The 19,478-nt window shown below is 36.0% G+C and overlaps 2 protein-coding genes across 2 annotated transcripts in view; one reads left to right on the plus strand and one right to left on the minus strand.

The window, feature by feature from the left end:
* LOC111507286 (uncharacterized) overlaps positions 1-19,478 on the plus strand; it is a 495,004-nt gene that overhangs the window by 463,004 nt on the left and 12,522 nt on the right. The window contains exons 7-9 of the mRNA XM_074180055.1: positions 4,267-4,532; positions 4,587-5,037; positions 16,105-16,446. Of these exons, the coding sequence (XP_074036156.1) occupies positions 4,267-4,532; positions 4,587-5,037; positions 16,105-16,446 (1,059 nt within the window). The remainder of the gene's footprint in view (positions 1-4,266; positions 4,533-4,586; positions 5,038-16,104; positions 16,447-19,478) is intronic.
* Positions 1-19,478, minus strand: part of LOC111510262 (uncharacterized) — a 261,734-nt gene that overhangs the window by 208,702 nt on the left and 33,554 nt on the right. The gene's annotated exons all lie outside the window — the stretch shown is intronic.

Below are 19,478 nucleotides of genomic sequence, written 5' to 3' on the forward strand. Positions count from 1 at the left end.
AAAAGATGAGAATTCATGTACAAATATCGCAAAATAATACAGAAAACGATATTTTGAATTTTATCAAAGAATATGTCGCCCCAGGAGTGCAGTACCATGTCTATTTTGAAAACCCCGAACTTTATGAACCATACATTACAAAAAAAGAAGACGTTCAAGAAATTATCAAAAACCACCATGAAGGTAAGTCAAACCACCGCGGTGTTGACGAAACTTTCGCAAGAATTAAGGAAAAACATTACTGGCCGAACATAAAAGAAACCATTCAAACATATATTAATCAATGCCTTATTTGCCAACAAAGCAAATATGAGCGAAACCCCATCAAAATGAAGCTCAACATCACCCCTACATCAACCAAACCTTTCGAAATCGTACATATGGATACATTCACTATCGAAAGTAGAAAATTCCTCACAATCATAGACAGTTTTTCAAAGTACGCACAGGCATACCTACTCAACTCCTTGACAGGTACGGAAATAGCCGACAACCTCATTCAATTTTTTTCCCATCATGGTATCCCCAAACGAATTATCGTTGACAACGGTACCGAATTCAATAACTTTCTCATTTCGGAACTCCTGGCTTTACACAAAGTCGAAGTTCATTTCACATCACCACACCATCCTCAATCCAATGGATTGATAGAACGGTTCCATTCTACCATTCTAGAACACATTCGTCTACTCAACACTAGAGGATTTTTGAAAACCCCTCCAAAAATGAAAATGTTGTACGCAATTTTGGCATACAACCACTCTATACATTCGGTCACAAAACTCAAGCCAATTGACATCATAAGTGGTCACATTTCAACCAATGATCCTTTCAATATTAATATTGTTCGGAAATTACTAAATGATTACACCAATGATCACAAGGAACGATCGAAACTCTTCTATTCCAAAATAAACTCGGATCTAATAAAGCAAAAGGAAAAGATAGTAGAACGAGAAAATAAAAAACGTGATGATTCCATTGTATTCAAAACCAAACAAAAAGTTTACGTGAAAAAACATATTAGGCAGAAGGATGCAAATAAATTTCAAAAACCAACTCAAATCAAAACGGTCGATCATACAATGAAAACAGTTTCTACAGAAAACCAACAAAAAATTCACATGGACAATTTAAAACGTCCCCTCAAAAAATACCCATCTCCCATTAAAAATTGATTAATTTTTCAGATTATCTGGAACTCTCGGACTCCAAGAAAATATATCTAAACAAAACCTAAAGAACAATCCAGGACTTATTCCTCTCAAACTTGGAACAGCCAAAGTCGAAACGCACGCATATTCACTTATTCATTATTATGATTTAAATCCAATAATCGTGGAGGTAAATAAACTGAAATTCCATTCAAAAAATGTAAGGACACTTGTAGGCGGTCACAAAGACTACTCATGGGACACATCTAACTATTTAAAAATATTAGAATTTTCGGAAAAGGAGGTGACTGATAGACTCAACAATATTTTACCACATCCACTTAGAACAAAGCGCGGTCTTATAAACGGAATTGGATCCATTTTCAAGTCGATCACAGGAAATTTAGATTCCAACGATGGTGAAAAATATGACCACCTGATCAAAGAATTACAAGATAATCAAAATAATCTAGTAACGAATATCAAGAAGCAAAACTCACTCTCAATCTCATTAATTGATCAGTTCAATAGTACAGTTCAGCAAGTGAAACATAACGAAAGGCTTTTGGAATCAAAAATTAATCAAATAGTAAAAATTGTTGAAAATCAAACGTATAAAGAAAACTCTATGTTTATTAAAGACATCTTGAATCAGATAATCAATACATTTGAAATCATAAATTCAATTTTGCAAGATGTTGAAAACTCAATACAATTTTCTAGACTGAACATTCTTCATCCTAGTATTATAAAAACAAAAGATTTGTTCAAAGAACTGCAAAAATTGAATGAAATTGTTGAGAAAGACCAACTACCAATTGAAATAAGTTTCGAGAATACTTTGCTTTATGAAAAAATTATTAGCCCCAAAAGCTATATATCAAATTTCAGAATAACCTATATCTTGCATATTCCAATTACCCATCCATCAAATTTCGATTACTATCACCTATTTTCTATTCCGATATTAACTAAGGGTCAGTTTAAGGCTGTTATACCTCAAAACAAATATTTGTCAAAAAACGAAAAATTGTATGCATTCTTGAGCGATCCTTGTTTGGAGATCTCCCATCGAACCTATATCTGCCCATCCACCAACATCAGAGAGCTGACAGAAGACAATCCATGCGAAATCCAGCTACTCAATGTCCAGAGCACCTCCACTTGTAAGCAGACTGTCATACATTTATCGAGACCAGCCATTAGACAACTAGACAACTCAAACAAATGGGTTGTCCTCCTACCGGCTCAACAAACTACCAAACTCAAGTGCCAGAACCAGAACGAAATCGAGAACCTACTACCTGGAAGTTATCTATTCGACATTCCAATTGGATGCCAGTTATCCTGTGGCAACCAAATCATAACCAACGATCACCAAGTTACCAATAGTGAACCAATCATCTTACCAGACTTGGAAGAAGGGAAGCCAGAGCCACCCAAATCAATAGGGATCCAACTTGATGACCTGAACCTGGACGAACTTCATTCAATAAAAACCGCAATAATGGAAAACGAACCGATTATATCTTTCAAAGACGTAGCACATATCCCAAGTTTTTGGACGATGTTTATCTACTTGGTCCTAGTATCAATCTGTTTGTACCTACTGCACAAGAAGATTGGCTTCAGAGGGTGCAAAACCAATGGACCATCCAAACCAAGTCAAGATATCGAGATGTCTAGGGTTCAACTTCCTCGCTGACCCTCCTACGTTGAATCTTCGGGGGGAGGAATTATATCGCCCGTTCCCATGTGAACCGCTGACCATGCTGAAGCAGAATCTCGCGATTCTGAGAAACTGATGTGCAAGCATTCTTATCTTCATGGGAAGAATACTTTTGTAATTCAGTTATAATTTTGCTCTCATACTGTTAACATCAATTTCTGTTAATAAAATTAATTTTTAAAAAAGGACTTTGACATCCGAAAGTTATATTTCAGGTCTCGGGAAAAACAAAAAATTCACTCAAAATTTATACCTATCGAAATTATACTAACACATATTTCAATGGAAGAGTTGCATTCCAAACATCATTTTTTCATTATATAATAGAAATGGGTTAAACTGAGAGTTTTTTGTTTCAGAGATTTCTTATTACATGACTCATCTAAGGTGTCATAGTGAAAATATTTCCCCACGCGTCTGGATCAGAGTTTTTCGAAATGAGGCCCTATCATTAGATTAATGTATCCATACCGAAAAGATGTATTATTTTGAGCTAATAGGTGTGATTGATGACTAGTTTACTTTATGGTAATTATGATCACTTAAATGAAATGAATAAAAAACTTTTGTCTAAACTTTTGTCTAAATACCACTGGTAAATTTTATGTATACGACCGGTTTCGGGTTTGACCCCTTTATCAAGTATAAAACTCAAACCGGTCCCGAACCCGAACCCGAAACCGGTCGTATAAATGAAATTTACCAGACAAAAGTTTTTTAATCACATCATTCAAGTGATTTTGAGGTAATGGAACCTTCGAGATACCTAACGCCTAATAGAACGCCTTGTTACCAGGAAGTAATCTAAGAATCTAACGCCGGCTTCGTTAAGAAGCCGGATTTATTTGGTCAAGTTTGAATATGTACGAGTAGACTTACCTACCTAAGATATTCGTTGACTCTCGTTATTCGAACCCTTTTGTTAAAAATCATTCAATTTTCATAAACCAAAATCATTTAATTCAAATGTATCCCAATTAAGAAAATGTGAATTGAAAGGGGTATTTTTATTGAAGAGATAAATTTTTGGGTAAGAAAACTCTTAGCTTTCTGCTTCTCTATCTTTAAGCAAAAAATGTGTCCAAAATTAACTTCTATGCGTGATTTACACATCTTTTTGAGGCGTTTATTTTCAAATCAATTTTTTTTTTCCTTCCTTGGGCAGATTCCCAAATGTTTTGTATACAAAGATTATGAAGTGGAAAGCCAAAAGTTTTCCCGAGTAGTGTGGTTGTTCAAAAACTGATGTTTCACCATTGTATTGAATAGTATCATTTTTAGCATTTTATCGTGAAATTCAAGCCGAATATTCCCATATTTCTCCAATCAGAAATAACTTAAAGTGCCTAGTCTCAAAATGAAAGCTTTTTTTTACTTTTGCAGATTTTCATGATAGCCCGTTACCATAGACATCGGATCGCATCAGCCATTTACGAGGTCACTCTTTCAGCTCAAGTAACCATCACCCACCAAAGGAATCCATTTTTCGTCCCCACCGTTACGGCGCCATCTTCAGGTGGTCCGAAATTTCGCGGACGTAGCGCCATCTACTCCGTTTTTCAGTTAGTAGGTTCCTTTCTGTTGCTTTACCTACCATATTATATCATTATATTGTGGGAGGCAACTATCGGTGCAATTCACAATAACAGGTAACGATATTTTCATTCGAAGATCACAAAACATTCAAAGCGGTTTTTTTTCAGTCTAAGTATGAAAATGACTGATGGAAAACTGCATTCAAACTTCTACACGTTAGCTTCTTTTTTACTCATTTCAACACTGCCAGTTAATGGGTTTCTATACGGAATCAAGAGTAGAGCACTCAGGAAAACATTCCAAAATTACTGGAGAAAGAAACAGACGAAGAGTGAAGTCAATCAAGAGATTCAAGCGAGAACGCCTTCTACTTGTGGTAGCAGGCGTCCGTCATTAACTCCCTTGGGATTTTTCACAAGACCTGCGATTCAGAGAAGACTTTCGGAAACAATAATCGACGTCAATAAGGCGATCAGAAGCCCAAGCAAAAATAACAAGATCAAAAGGATAGCATCTGAAATCACTTGGAGGCCACCTTCATCCAACAGTTTGAGCCATTCTCCAAGAGAGGAATACGAAAAACAGATGAAGCAGACAACTAGTTGTAATACTCTTCAGGTGAGAAAAAAATATGTTTTTTTTTTCTCCTATAACATTATAACAATGTCATTCCATTTGAAACGAGCCTCCTTGAATAACTTCTGGTACAATGATTTTCAGGAAAATAAAAAACATGTCAACAATAGTATACAGGGGGACACATTTTCATATTCACATTTCATCCACATTTTTATTAATTCTTGAGTCAAAATCTGATGACTGGATATTGAGAAGAAAAAAATGTCTTCAGTAAATGTTCAAAAACGTTTCCACCAACTACCATACAATGGTACAAACGAGCTTTCGTTGCCGCCCTCACATGGTTGAGAATCTCAGGTGTTATTTCTCTGCAATTCCTCTCTCTAATCTTCTAACGCTGTTGATTCTATCTCATACACTTCAACTTCAGACATCAAATGACCTCATAGAAAGAAATCTATAGGAGTGAGACCCGGAGACCTTGGTGGCTATTCTGTAGGACCTCTTCTGCCAATCCAGCGACCAGGAAAATGATCATCCAAAAATTGACGCAATCAAGCTGCATAATGAAGAGGTGCACCAACCTGCTGAAAAATTATTTCGTTTTCGAATCCTCCTCAATTCCCTATAGATGCACGGTATTATTCGATTCTCCGACATACCCAAAAATTTATAACTAGTCAAATTATCATCGTTAAAAAAAGGGTCCTATGATGCAGTCACCTAAAATCCCTGCCCAATTATTCAGTTTTCAAGGACGTTGGGTATGAACTTGACGGTATAAATGAGGATACGTATCACTTCACTATCGACAATTTTGCCGATTCACCTCTCCATTCAAACTAACTGTACATTCATCCGAAAAAAATATTTATAGAAGAAATTGTGATGCAAGTTGATCCGTTCAGACTTTCACAAAACTCAATACGTCTATCGAAATCACCTTCGTTCAATGCATGAAATAGTCTAATTTTATATAGATGAAATTTGTACTTTTGAAGGACCCTGAAAACATCTGTACGACTGATTCCTGATTCTCGAGATAACTTAGTAAGAGATTGCGAATTTTCCATTAGTCATACGTGCCCTAAAACTGCAGTACAAATAGCTTCATCGTTGACAACTCCTGAACTGTTATGCTTTTTATTGTTGACAGATCCAGTTTCCGTAAATTTGTTCAACAATTCCGAAACGTATTTGTGTCGTACATTTCTACCTGGATGATTATCATTGAACATACGGGCAGCAGCTCTAGCACTATTTCCATTCTGGTAGTACAAACTGACTATTTCAATCCGTTCTCGAAGCGTATAAACCATTGCTTCCCAAGAATTCACAGAAGCACCAATAGTAACTTCACCTGGTAGGTAAAGGTTATTGTAGAATGAGACAAATACAAAATGAAGAAAATATCGAACTCAAACTTAACTAGGCAAAATAAAACTTTTTTGAAGTATACTTCACAAAAACACCTATGAAAAACATATAGGAAACATATTGTAAAGAAGTTCATTCAGGGTGGCTCGTTTTCAACTCAAATAATTTTGTTGAAATCTGTTCATCATGGAACATCTGATAATGCAAAACAATTGATCTATTAAAAAAAAAAGGAAACATGCTCTGGGGGGCGATAGGGAAAGTTAGATCAAATGTGAATATGTCAAAATGTGTCCCCCCGTATACTATTGATTAGGTGTTTTTTTATTTTTCCTGGAAATCATTGTTCCAAAAATTATTCAAGGTGGCTCGTTTTCAACTCAAGTAAATGTTTAGCTCCCGAACCATGAGCTTCAGACCATATGTTTTATACTATGTTGAAATCTGCTCATCATGGAGCATCTGATAATGCAAAATAATATAAGGTGATCCATTTTTAAAAAAATTAGTGACATGCTCTCGAGGTGCGATATGGGAAGTAACATCAAATGTGAATATGTCAAAATGTGTCCCCCTGTATACTATGGTTGACGTAATTTTTATTTTTCCTGCAAATCATTGTACCAATAGTTATTCAGGATGGCTCGTTTTGAATAGAATGCACTGTATATATAATAATATCATTTCATTATCATCCACATCAATGCCGCTCTTGCCATGAATGTTTTTCAGTATACAACAATTTACAGTTTTTTTTTTCAAATTATTTAATTCGTTGGTGATGAAATGGACTTTAGGTCTCTTAACCCACTCTGAAACTTCTTATAGCTTTATATTCATTGATAATGAAACCTTCTGTTTCCAATTTTTTTGTCTTCAAAGAGCTCTACAAAAAAATATGAAACTAATTGTTAATACTGCAATACTTTTAGGAAATTTTGGATTTTGAATATTTTGAATATTTCTTTGGCGAATAATTGCCTAAACTAGCTGAGAGGAGATAGAATGACTTTCAAAAAACTGAAACTTCCTAAAATTCATCAACTTTTTCTAGTAGAGCCATCTCTGTCAGCAATTTATAAAAAATGCCTACTCTCCAGATGAATTATAATAATGATTTTATCTCTTTCCATGTATTCTTTGTAGTTCGGATTTGTTTTCTTTTTCACGTAAATTTTCTGACCAATATTTTTCTGTCAGTTGAATGGTTACAAAAGTAGGTAATTGAAAAAATTAAAAATCATGACTATTTTACCATATTAATGAAAAGTTCGAATATTATCACGTTTTGAGAGCTAACTATATGAATTTCAGAGTCAGAGCTATATTGTTATTACTTTATTGATATACAATACTAATTTCAAATAAAGTTTCAACTCAAGAGACTTGTATTTTTTTCAAGTTTGTTTCAAAATATGCAGACGACTGTTGGTCTTTCAGATTTAAAAAAAATTGAAGGGCATGCTTGTTTGTCAACTAAGCTTAGATAAGCTGTGGGACACCTGGCTCTCATATAAAAAAAATTCCATCTTCGCAAGGTTGAATTGAATATATCTGATAAAACATTCAATCTATTAAAGTCGGTTCACCCACTTGAAACAGGCAACATACAATACTGTGTTTTGTATGGTTGGTTGCATATGTCTAGGGTTTTGTACAAGAACGTTTTCTTTCACACAGAGTTGAACTGGTATTCATACTCTCATTTAAATTCACAACTGACGTTTCTTGATAAACTTGAATGTTTATAACAGTGACCTTAACTCAATATACACTAATGATTAACAGAGAATTAATTATATCTAAACACAAAAAAAACCTTAATGTGAAAAACTATATTGTTTCGGAATGGTTAGCCGTTTATTATAAATATTGACCCATTATACAATTTTTTTTATTAATTTGTAATCAGTTTACTGGTTATTACACTTTTGACCTGTTTAATATTCATGGATTCATTAGATATAAATTAGAAGATGCTAAGATATCAGGGGATATGTTACAGTTGAAGCATTAGTAGCATCCATAATGATCCTAAATTGATTCAAAATACCAATTTAAGATTTTAAGGAAAATTTTATCAAGATTTTGAATAAATCACCGATAAGTGGTTGTTGGTTCGAATGAAACAGCAACAAACTATGAGACACCTTTTTTGAAAGTCGAGAATTTATGAAAACACTCTCGTGTTTCCTTATTAACACATTGGCTAGATTCAAATCATCGTTTCCTTATTAACACATTGGCTAGATTCAAAACCTTTCATTGATACGATGTTTCTCAATGTCGAGCCTTTCTTTGTTTCAATAAAAAGTTGCAAACCTGCGGACAGGAAATTGTTTTGTACCCAGTCCATTAATTTTACTTTTTACGTCAGATTAAGTCTAACTCATTTCGATAATTCTATCACTATCAGAAAATTACATCATTTTGAAGTAGCATAGACTACTTTTATTCAGATAAACTCATGAATATACCCTCAAAATCGGGCCCTACGCAGGTGAATTAATTATACTTATTCTGTCACGCGAACGGAGCAACTGATAAAAACCATTTTACCTATACAGTGTGTAAAAGCCAAATGGAATAAATTCATTATTTCGGTTACTGTACATATTGAAAAAAAATATCGATAGACGTCAAATGTAAATTATAATTTGGCAGCGGTAAAAGACCAAGAAGTGTGATTCGAAAATAAAATAGAGTAAAGATAGAAACTAAGTTGAATAAATTATTTGAGTAAAGTCAAAATGACAGAAGGTTTCAATAAGTCTCCACTATTGAAATTGAAAGGAAATACCGGCACCGAATGACCAAAATGGAAAAGTTGTTTTGAAATGTATATGAGTGCAGCTGGATTGGATGGCGCAACAGATAAAAGGAAGATCAATATACTTCTAAATTTGATTGGAGAAGATGCTATAGAAGTGAAACAGACATTTAAATATGAGAAAAAGGAAGACGAAACTAACTTTGATGTGATCTTGGGTGAATTTGAACAAGAAGAACCTGACGATTGAAAGATTCAATTTTTTTGCAGTTCAGCAACATAACGGTAAGCCGTTTGAATCTTTCTTGTTGAAATTGAAAATACGAGCTGCAACTTGCGAATTTGGCAGTTTGAGAGACAGAGAGAGATAACAGATAGGATTGTTTGCGGAATTTTCGACAAAAAGACGCAAAAGGCTTCATTGAAGACAAATGACATTTCATTATCAGAAGCAATAGACCTTTGTGTAATACAGGAGCTTAGTGAAGAACAGGCAAGGGTTTTGCAGGATTTGCCAAAGGTAGAACAAATCCAGTTAACCACAAAAACTAAATCAATGGCTGTCAATTCATCGAATGGTTGTCATACTGCGCATGAATATAAGTACAGAACAAATCATTGTTCAAAATGTAACAGGTATCATAGTTTTAGAAGTTGTCCTGCATTTGTAAAATTTTGTAATTGTTGTAAAGGTAAAAATCACTTTGAGAATTGTTGTTTTTTTAAAATTTCTCACAATCAGACTGATAATTAAAAAAAAAATTAAAGAAATTTGAATCGAGGATTACAATGATGAATTTTTCCTTTCCGAGATTGTAATTAATGAAATAACCAAAGCCTGGTATTCAAATGTTCAAATTGGAAAACATAATATTAATTTCAAACTAGATTCGGGAAGTGAGGTGAATTTATTGCCACAAAGTGTGTTAGAACAGTTGAAACAGTTGAAACAAGATGATTTAAAGCTTAATGTACAGTCAGCAAATGCGATTTTAGTTAGTTATGGTGATTTCAAAACTAAGGCTCTGGAAGGCTGTATTAAACTGAATATTCTTGAACGAGTGGATAATGTAACTGAAAACTGTGAAATTGATAAATTGATAGAAAATTATACGTCTATTTTTACATGTCTGTGAAAAATAGAAGGTGAATATCATATTGAATTAGATACAAATGTGACTCCGGTAGTTCATGCTTATAGAAAAGTACCATTCACTTTAAGGTCCAAACTAAAAGAAGAATTAAATGAACTTGAAAATATAGGTGTTGTGTCGAAGGTTGATTAAGCAACAGACTGGGTTAATAGTTTGGTAATAGTAGAAAAAAAGAATGGATCTTTTAGATTATGCCTTGATCCAAAAGATCTCAATAAAGCTATGAAAAGGGAACATTATTTAATACCTACTCAGGAAGATGTAATTGCAACTATGAATGGTAAAAAATATTGTTCTGTTATTGACATGAGTTCAGGATTTTGGCAAATAGCATTAGACAAACCTAGTTCTGATTGTGTGTTCAATACTCCATTCGGGAGGCACAAATTTTTGAGAATGCCTTTTGGTATCAAATCAGCTCCAGAGGTATTTCAAAAAAAGATTAAACAAATATTTGTGGGAATTCAGGGAGTAATGAACATTTTTGATGACTTAATAATATCTGGGGAAACAAAAGATGAACATGATCGAAATCTTCATGAGGTTTTTGAAACGGCCAGTCGTCACAATATTACTTTCAATAAAGAAAAGTTTCAATATTGTGTCAGTAAAATACATCGGGAATATTATTAGCGAAAACGGTTTCAAAGTAGATCCAGATAAAGTGAGAGCCATAACTGAAATGGAATCGCCTAAAAATAAAGAAGATTTGAAAAGGTTTTTAGGAACTTTAAATTACGGGGGTGAGTGGCGTGGGATCACTGTCTCTCTCTTATGGGCGTTTGACAGTCCCCCGGTGCAGACCACACGGCACTCACCCAGTAAAGTTATCGGTCAACCACCCTATCCCGCATCTGCGGGCAACAGGCGTTGACCGATTTCAAGCTAGATGTGTGGGAGAGGTGTCTCGCAAGAGCCCTCGGCGGTTACTCATCCAACGCTGGAAAGGTAGCTTTCCTAACATGAGTGCCCCTTGGGGTAACGTAAGGGTATGCGGTGCAGACCACACGGCGTACACCCAAAAGTTGTTGATGAACCGCCCTATCCCGCACCTATACGGGTAATGGGCGCGACATCTTCGACATATGATGTGTGGTAGAGGATGCTCGTGGGAGTCCTCGACGGTTACTCATCAAACGTTGAAAAGGGAACTTTCCTAACATGAGTTCTAGGGGGGAGGTGAGTGCCCGCTCGCGGCTGGAGGCTAGTGAGCCTCATCTCCAACTGGCGTTGGCCTCTTAGGGGCAGCGGCTCCGCTAGCGGGTAAAGGGATACAGGGCTGCGGTAATCCATTCATGGGTGCATTGCAGCCCATTATGAGGCACTGCACGGCTTATGCTGTTCCGTGATCCTCGCCTGCTTCTATACGGATCCAAGCGTTCGAGGTGTCGGGGCTTGCGGTCCTTCCGGGCTCTAGTATCCGAGTCTAGCCTTGGAGGGCACCAAGGCAGACGCTTGAGGTGTCGGAACCCGGTTGGACGGAGCTACTAGTATCCGAGCTTAGGACCCCGGCCGGCCACTTCCGGGACCATATTCCCAACTGATTTGGCATGGTTGGCGGGGGGAGGTGTGCGACGCGAGCACTCTCTGGCGAAAGAGGAGCTTAGTTAACTTGTACGAACGTTCGGTCGAACGCTGCCGATGGTCCTGTCTCTTGGTTAGCCACACTAAGTAGATGTAAGGAAGCAATTCCAGGTTCGGTGAGCGGGAGGAAGCCCTGCGAAATCCTGTTGGTGTGGGGTGAGGGGCGGTACCCGCAAGGATTTCCCGAAAATCCACCCCTCCACGCCCGATCGCATCCAACGCCAGGGTACGTCTGGGGGGCCTAACCGGCCCCCAGGCCCCCCGGTGCGGTCTTAACTATGACTCTCTTAATGGACCACCCCAAAATTCATTCTACATTATTCCGAAATCAATGCACCTTTACGAAATTTACTGAAATGTGATGTTGAATGGTGTTGGTTACCTTTACACAGTAATACATTTGAAAATCATAAAAATATACTCTGTAATGCCCCAGTATTGAGCTATTATGATATAAATTTGCCTCTTGTAATTCAATGTGATGCAAGTAAAAATGGATTGGGAATCTGTTCATTACAAAATTCTCATCCAATATCTTATTGCTCTAGTCTAGATCGTTAACAACATTTGAACAAAATTTTGCACAAATTGAAAAAGAGTTATTGGAGTATAAAAATTTCATCAATATGTGTATGGAACAGACCACAAACCTCTTGAAACTATTCTCAAAAAAGAAATTGGTAGTGTCACAAGTAGATTACAGAGAATGATGTTGAAGTTATTAAAATATGATTTGAAAATAAAATACATTCCTGGGAAATGCATGTGTATTGCTGATACGTTGTCAAGGGCTTATTTAAAGGATCCAGTAAGGGATGATCCTGAACTTCAAAATGTTTTACATTCTATTGCTAAAAATTTAGCAATTACAGAAGAGAGAAAACTGGATTTTCAAAAACAGACCAATGACGATTCTGTTCTGCAACAGGTAATATCTTATCACCACGTGGATGGCCACGTTATAGACATGATATCAAGGGACCTGTTAGTTCGTATTGGAACATGAAGGAATCAATATCAGTGGCGGACAATCTTTTGTTTGTTGATCACAAATTAGTGGTACCTTCGAATCTGAGAACTAAAATGTTGAAGGATTTACATGAAGGACAAGTGGGAATGTCAAAAATGAAAATGTGAGCAAGGCAATGCATGTTTTGGTCAGGAATAACTAAGAGCATAGAAAATGAAGTAGTAAGTTGTGAAATTTGTAACAAATTTCGAAATAATAGAAAAGAAACACTCATTTCACACGAAGTTCCTAATAGAGCTTGGAAGAAAGTTGCAACTGATATATTGGAATTTAGAGGTGTGCATTATTTAGTAGTAATAGATTACTTCTCCAACTGGTTGGAAATCTAGGAATTAAAAGGTAAAACTGCGTTGTGTGTAATAATCCAACTGAAAGAATCATTTGCGAGAAACGGTATACCAGAAGAGCTGGTATCAGATAATGTTTCTTTCAATAGTTATCAGTTTCATTTATTTGACAAAGAATGGGATATAAAATTAACAACAAGTTCCCCAACATACCCGCAATCAAATGGGTTAGCGGAACGAGCCGTCCAGATTGCGAAAAACATAGTGAGGAAGGCTAAGGAACAGTTACGGATATTTATGTAATGCTAATGGAATACCGAAATACACCCCTCAAATAATTACAAAAATCTTCAGAACAAATTATGCCCAATAAAACACTAAGAACAAAACTGCCCATTTTAGAAAGTGAGCTGATGCCAAATATCACTGAAGGGATTCAAGGAAAGAGAATATTAGCACATGAAAAACAAAAATTCTATTGCAATAGACGAGCAAAAGACCTGCGGCCTTTAAATGAAGGGGATAATGTGTATTACAGAAAAGGAAAAGTTTTGGAGAGAGGTAAAATAAAGGGAATTCATTCATCTCCTCTTGGCTGGGATTGAATCGAATAGGTGAATGAATGTGAACGATGTCATCGATGACATAAGCAGATCAAGCTTATTCCGTGACATTAAAAAATCGTAATTCATGAATGAATTGCGTGTATTTTCTATAATGTTATCCAATTTGGTACTGAAGAGCCTCAGGGCAAGTGTCTTAAGGCGAAACATTGGTGTATACCAGTGAGGGTGACAGTGTTCCATGTAAGTGCAATTTGTTACCATTCATTTAAAGTAGAACTCATGTGAATGATATCTGAATTTTATTCCACAACGAATGTTTGAAATACAAACTGAGTAGAGAAAAGTATCTTCTGTATAATTCAGTGTTCATATAGAAGTATTTGTTTCGAAAGAATTTTTTTCTTCCATGTAATTCAATGTTTATATGAAAGAAGCTGTTTCTGGAGGACTTTCTTTCAGTTTGTGTCTGAAAGTTACTTTTTTGCATGATCTACACATCCATGTATAGAGTTACTTATTTTCAAATTGATTACTTCTTTCCTTTCTTTGGAAGATTCCCTCATCCTTTTTTTTGTATCAAGATGGAGTAGTAGAAAGCCAAAAACTTTCTTTCCCAAAAATTTGGTATTCTTCAACGCAAAAATGCCACCCCTACCTTCAACCCTCTTCGAATGACACGCACAACCCCCAATTTTTTAAATGGGAAGTATAGGTTTATGATATATAGTTTGAAAGGTCTCTTCATTCTCTATTCAAAAATGTTATCGCTTTCAAATGTATTGCAACAATCAAGATGAAAGAAATTAAAATCATGTAATTACCGAAATTCGATAAAATAGACTCAAAAACTAAAATGTAATGCCAAACGTAAAGAAATGTAGAATACGAAAAAAAACTATGGATGTTAACGAAGTAGATGTTCAAAATCCTCACCGCGAACGTCTTGGCAACATCCTAATCTCAAATAAAACTGTCTTGTAACATTATTTAACATATCAGACGTGACCGACCTACGGAAGCGTTATTCGTTCTTTTGAGTCATTCAAATCTGAAGGTTTAGTTTTGTACACATGGCTTTTCCCCGTAAAAAGAAATCGTATGATGAAAGAACAGGTGATGATCGCGCTGGCCATTCAATCGATCCTCGCCTCCCTATCCACCGATTAGGAAATGCTGTATCGAGGTATTTAGGACAATAACTTTGTAATGTGGTGGTGCTCCATCCTGCTGAAACCATATCGTATTCACTGGAACTTAAGGGGTTTCCTGGTTCAGGATATACATTTTCTGAACTAGGAATAACCTCATTTTGAAGTAGTGCCGATTAGCATGACCGTACACTCATCCAAAAACATAACGTCTTCTAATTGGATGATATTGTTATCCATATCCATCATATCCATCATTTCATCACAAAAATACGTTCTTTCATCAAAATCGTCTTCCATGAGCTCCTGAGGAAGTATCATTTTATAGAGATGCATTTTATTTTCTTTTAACATGTTTACTATCGATGAATGGCTAACATTGAATGTAGTGGATGTCAGTCTACTCGATGTATGTGGGTTTTCCTCAAACTCAAGTATCTCATCTAATTTGAATTCATCACTCATTGTATTGTCAGACTTGGAGTTAACCAACTTTAAACTCGAATTAAAATACTGACAACAAATGTTGTAACATACAAAACAAGTTGAGAAGGGGTTTTTCACTAACGTTGCCACGCAAATTATTTACAGTTTTCAAAGGGATACTATCTAATAACTCATATCAATACCTCAACATGAAATAAGTATTGAGTATATCATAATAAGTTTTGAGTGTATTTTATCGAATTTGGGTAATGATTTTAATTTACTTTATCTTAATTGTTGCGATGAACTTGAAAGCGATAATATTTTTGAATAAAGAATGAAGAGACCTTTCAAACGATGTATCACAAGCCTATACTTCTCATTTAAAAAATTGGGGATTGTACGTGTCATTGTACATGTATTCTATTTGGCTTTTACACACTGAATAAAGAAACTACAGTTAGGTTTGTGAGCCGTAAACTTGAACTATTTTTGAATTCTGAATGGCAGATGACATTCAAATGACTTTCAGTTGACTTTATAAATATACAATCATATCTCAAGAGACGATTTAAAGTCTCAAAGGAGCCATTTATGCAAAAAAAATTATTCATGTGAAGGAGAACCTATTTCAATCAGAACAGCTTGTACTGATTTTAAGTATTTTTTGTATGAGGATTGAAAAGTAGAAAGCCAAAACCTTTCTTTCACATTGAACTGATATTCAAGTCTATACACTTTACTCATTTCATGATTTTTTCTAGGTTCCCAACAATGAACAAGACGTTTCAATGATAACAGAAGAAGAAATATATTTGAAATTTAAACTCAAGACTTTACCAGTGAAACCAAGCTCGACCAACATGCTTTTACAAAAATTTTTTGGAGTAGATCAGCGAGAAAAATACTCAAGAAAATCAGAAATATCAAAAAATGTTTTGGAAAAAACTACGGAAAGGTCTCCGAGGATACTCATAACTCGAGCATTTTCTGAGGAAAGTGATAAAACTTCACATCCCAACACACCTAGTCGAGAAATCTCTAAGACGTATAGTTCTTCAGCAAGCACACTCATTGAAAGAAATTGGCGGTATCTCAGATATAAGGTAAATAAATATTGAATATTCTTTGAAATCAAAATGACGATTGGAACTATTCACTGACATTCAAATCAAAGAAGCACTCAGGATTTTACTTTAAGGAGAGCTAGGGTTAGAACAGTGATATTCGATAATTTTTCGAAATTTTTATGAACTAAAATAAAAAATCTAGGTTGAAAATCAACCTATTATCACAAGTCAGGTAAATACCTGAAAGCCACTTATTCTGGAAATGAATACCTTTTTTGAAACTATGAAAAATTATTCTACATAAGATTTTTATCTTCTGTTGAAGTGAAAATTTTCCTACAAAAATCGTTCCTATCTATGTGCTTATGATTTTTCTTGGTTTGTAGACGTCATTTCCTACAAGACTTCAATTTTTTTTGTTATTCAAATGTTCTCACCCAATATTGTAATATTACTGTTGAAAAACTGAAGTGTGCAACTGGCCAGCTTGGACAGCCTCGTTTATCTTTGTTATTCCTGAAATACTCCGACAGATGGCGTCTTTGTGAGAAGTGTTACTAATTCTACTTGCTCACTTTTTTCATTCAAGGAGTCCAGCAATTCATTCTTGGTACAAATTAACAACATTGCTGAGACCTTGGCGGGTCGAAAACTTCCTTGTATAGCCTCGTTTATTTTTGATATCCGAGGATTGCTTTTACTATCGATCCAATTGATGGTGTCTTTGTTGACATCGCCCCTACCTCCTCAGGTATGTCTTTTAAGGACACTCCAAGCTGGAGTGTTCTTAAAAGGACATACTGGAGGAAACTGGAGGAAACCATCTGCAGAGATTTGCAGCGGCCTTTCATTCAGCAGTCCATTCATTCAGCAGTCCATTCAGTCGAAAAATCGGTGAGTTGTCGATGGTGCGGAAACTCGCGATAATCCGTTAGTTAGGGAAGCTATAGATTATGCTGTAGTCGACCCCTCCCGAAATAGAAGGCCCCGACGGATGAACAATCTCACCCCAGCCAGATAGGGGTTCACCGTGAAGGGCGGTACTGATGTCTGAGGACTTTCATGCCGTCATCTCAAATTCAGTTATGTCCCATTTATCCCTCTGACAAACGCCAGCCACAAGGGTAAGGGAGCTAGGCTCCAACCTGACTTGAACGAAGACGATCGAACAATACATTCGTGGTTCAGCCTAACGCTACTGATAAAACCCATGGTGAGTCGAAACAGCGCTATCTATTGTCAAATCACGAATACTGATTACCTAATACTCATCCAAGTTTATTTTCGCAAATTTGTTTATATTATCATGAACAACTACTAAAACTATACCACATATTAATACTGTCAGGAATTATACGTATTTCGTTAGTTATTTATTATACAAGGAAAAAAAGTATTAGATTTTAGCTCGAGAGTCAAACTCTAATATTTTTCCCGTGTATAATACACATTTTTTTTTCTGTGACGGAAAAAACGACGATTTAATATTGAAAAATTAAATTTCTACCTTTACTTATGTGTATATGTATATACAGGGTGTCCCATAAAAACTCCTCTTTATAGTATGCAATAAAATTGCCTTTTTTCATCAGTATTCAAGGAAAACTACAAGTGTGCAATATGGCTGAATTCAGAATTCAATGCAGAATCCAAAGCCGAATCGGAAAAAAGTACTAACTTTTTATCAGAGATAAAATGTCAAACTTTTTCCCGTCACAGAAATTACTTATCAAAACCAGTTCCAGTCGTAACCATAACAATGTGGAGTGAAATATTCATTATAAATAAGTTGTGATATTCAATTCAAACGTTTCCCTAATAGTATCTGGGCTCACATATCACCAGTAGGTATACTACGTTCGTTCTGCCTCATTCACTTCCGGTGTAGTCGGATGGCGAGTCGGATGGCGATTGTCAGTTGGATGGAGGGTCGGTGGTGGTGGTAGGAAGAGCAAGAACAACCCCAGCGAGGTTTATTAGGGTGCGGCGGCGCAAAGAGCAACCCTTGCGTGTGTGTGTTAAGGGTTGTTGGTCTTTGCCGGTGGTGTGGGTGTGGAAAAGAATGACAAGTGACAGGGACGCTGTTACAGGTGTTTGGTTGGAGTGCAAGTTTTCAGTATGGGTCCTTGATTTGGAGGTGGGTCCTTGATTTGGAGGTGGGTCCTTGACTTAGACCTCGTTTTGGACCTCGATTTGGGCCCTCGATTTGGACCCTCGATTTGGTCCTTGATTTGGTCCTTGATTTGGGCCCTCGATTTGGACCTCGATTTGGTCCTCGATTTGGATCCTCGATTTGAGCCCTTCGTTTGGCCCTCAATTGAGGCATAAGAACAATTTTGGGTATACAAGGTGTTGTTACAAAACACATCAAATACATTATTTTGATACTTCTCCAATGTGAATCACCAAATGTTCTGTCATGAAAAATTAGTCTTAATTTCCAAAATTTCGAGGTTTTTGGTATTTCAACACCCAAAACTGGCAAATGACTATCATTGATTATAGATGAAATCATTTTTACCCAATTTTAGGGCCAAGATTCATTTTTATGTCCACCATTATCGAATGTAACAAATACTTCTCTCAAGTTATAGGGTTGATTGATATGCAGTGTGTCAGTGTGTGTGTGTGTGTGTGTGTGTGTGTCAAATCGAGGTCCATGCAGCCACACAGCCTTCAACACCCAATGAAACGTGAGTTTCATTGGGTGTTGGACGTCATGTTTTTTTCTTTAAAGCTGCACGCTGTATATTTTGATATCAGCAATGTTTTTTTCTTTAACGCTGTACACACTCTGTATTTCATATATTTTCCTTCTGTTACGTTGGCAGCTTTTTTTTTTCAACGCTGTACACACCCTGTATTTGGTGTGTTTTGAAACAATACCTTGTATACCCAATTATTATTGTTCTTATGCCTCAATCGAGGTCCAAATCGAGGGTCCAAATCAAGGACCAAATCGAGGTCCAAATCGAGGGCCCACATCCGGAAGTGAATGAGACAGAACGAACATAGTATACCTGCTATCACCTGTATTGATCTCCAAAATCATTATTATCACTGCTTGT

Source organism: Leptinotarsa decemlineata, unplaced genomic scaffold (genome assembly GCF_025532065.1).
Source record: "Leptinotarsa decemlineata unplaced genomic scaffold, Ldec_3_MD MMD2_tig00026282_RagTag_RagTag, whole genome shotgun sequence".
NCBI lineage: Eukaryota > Metazoa > Arthropoda > Insecta > Coleoptera > Chrysomelidae > Leptinotarsa > Leptinotarsa decemlineata.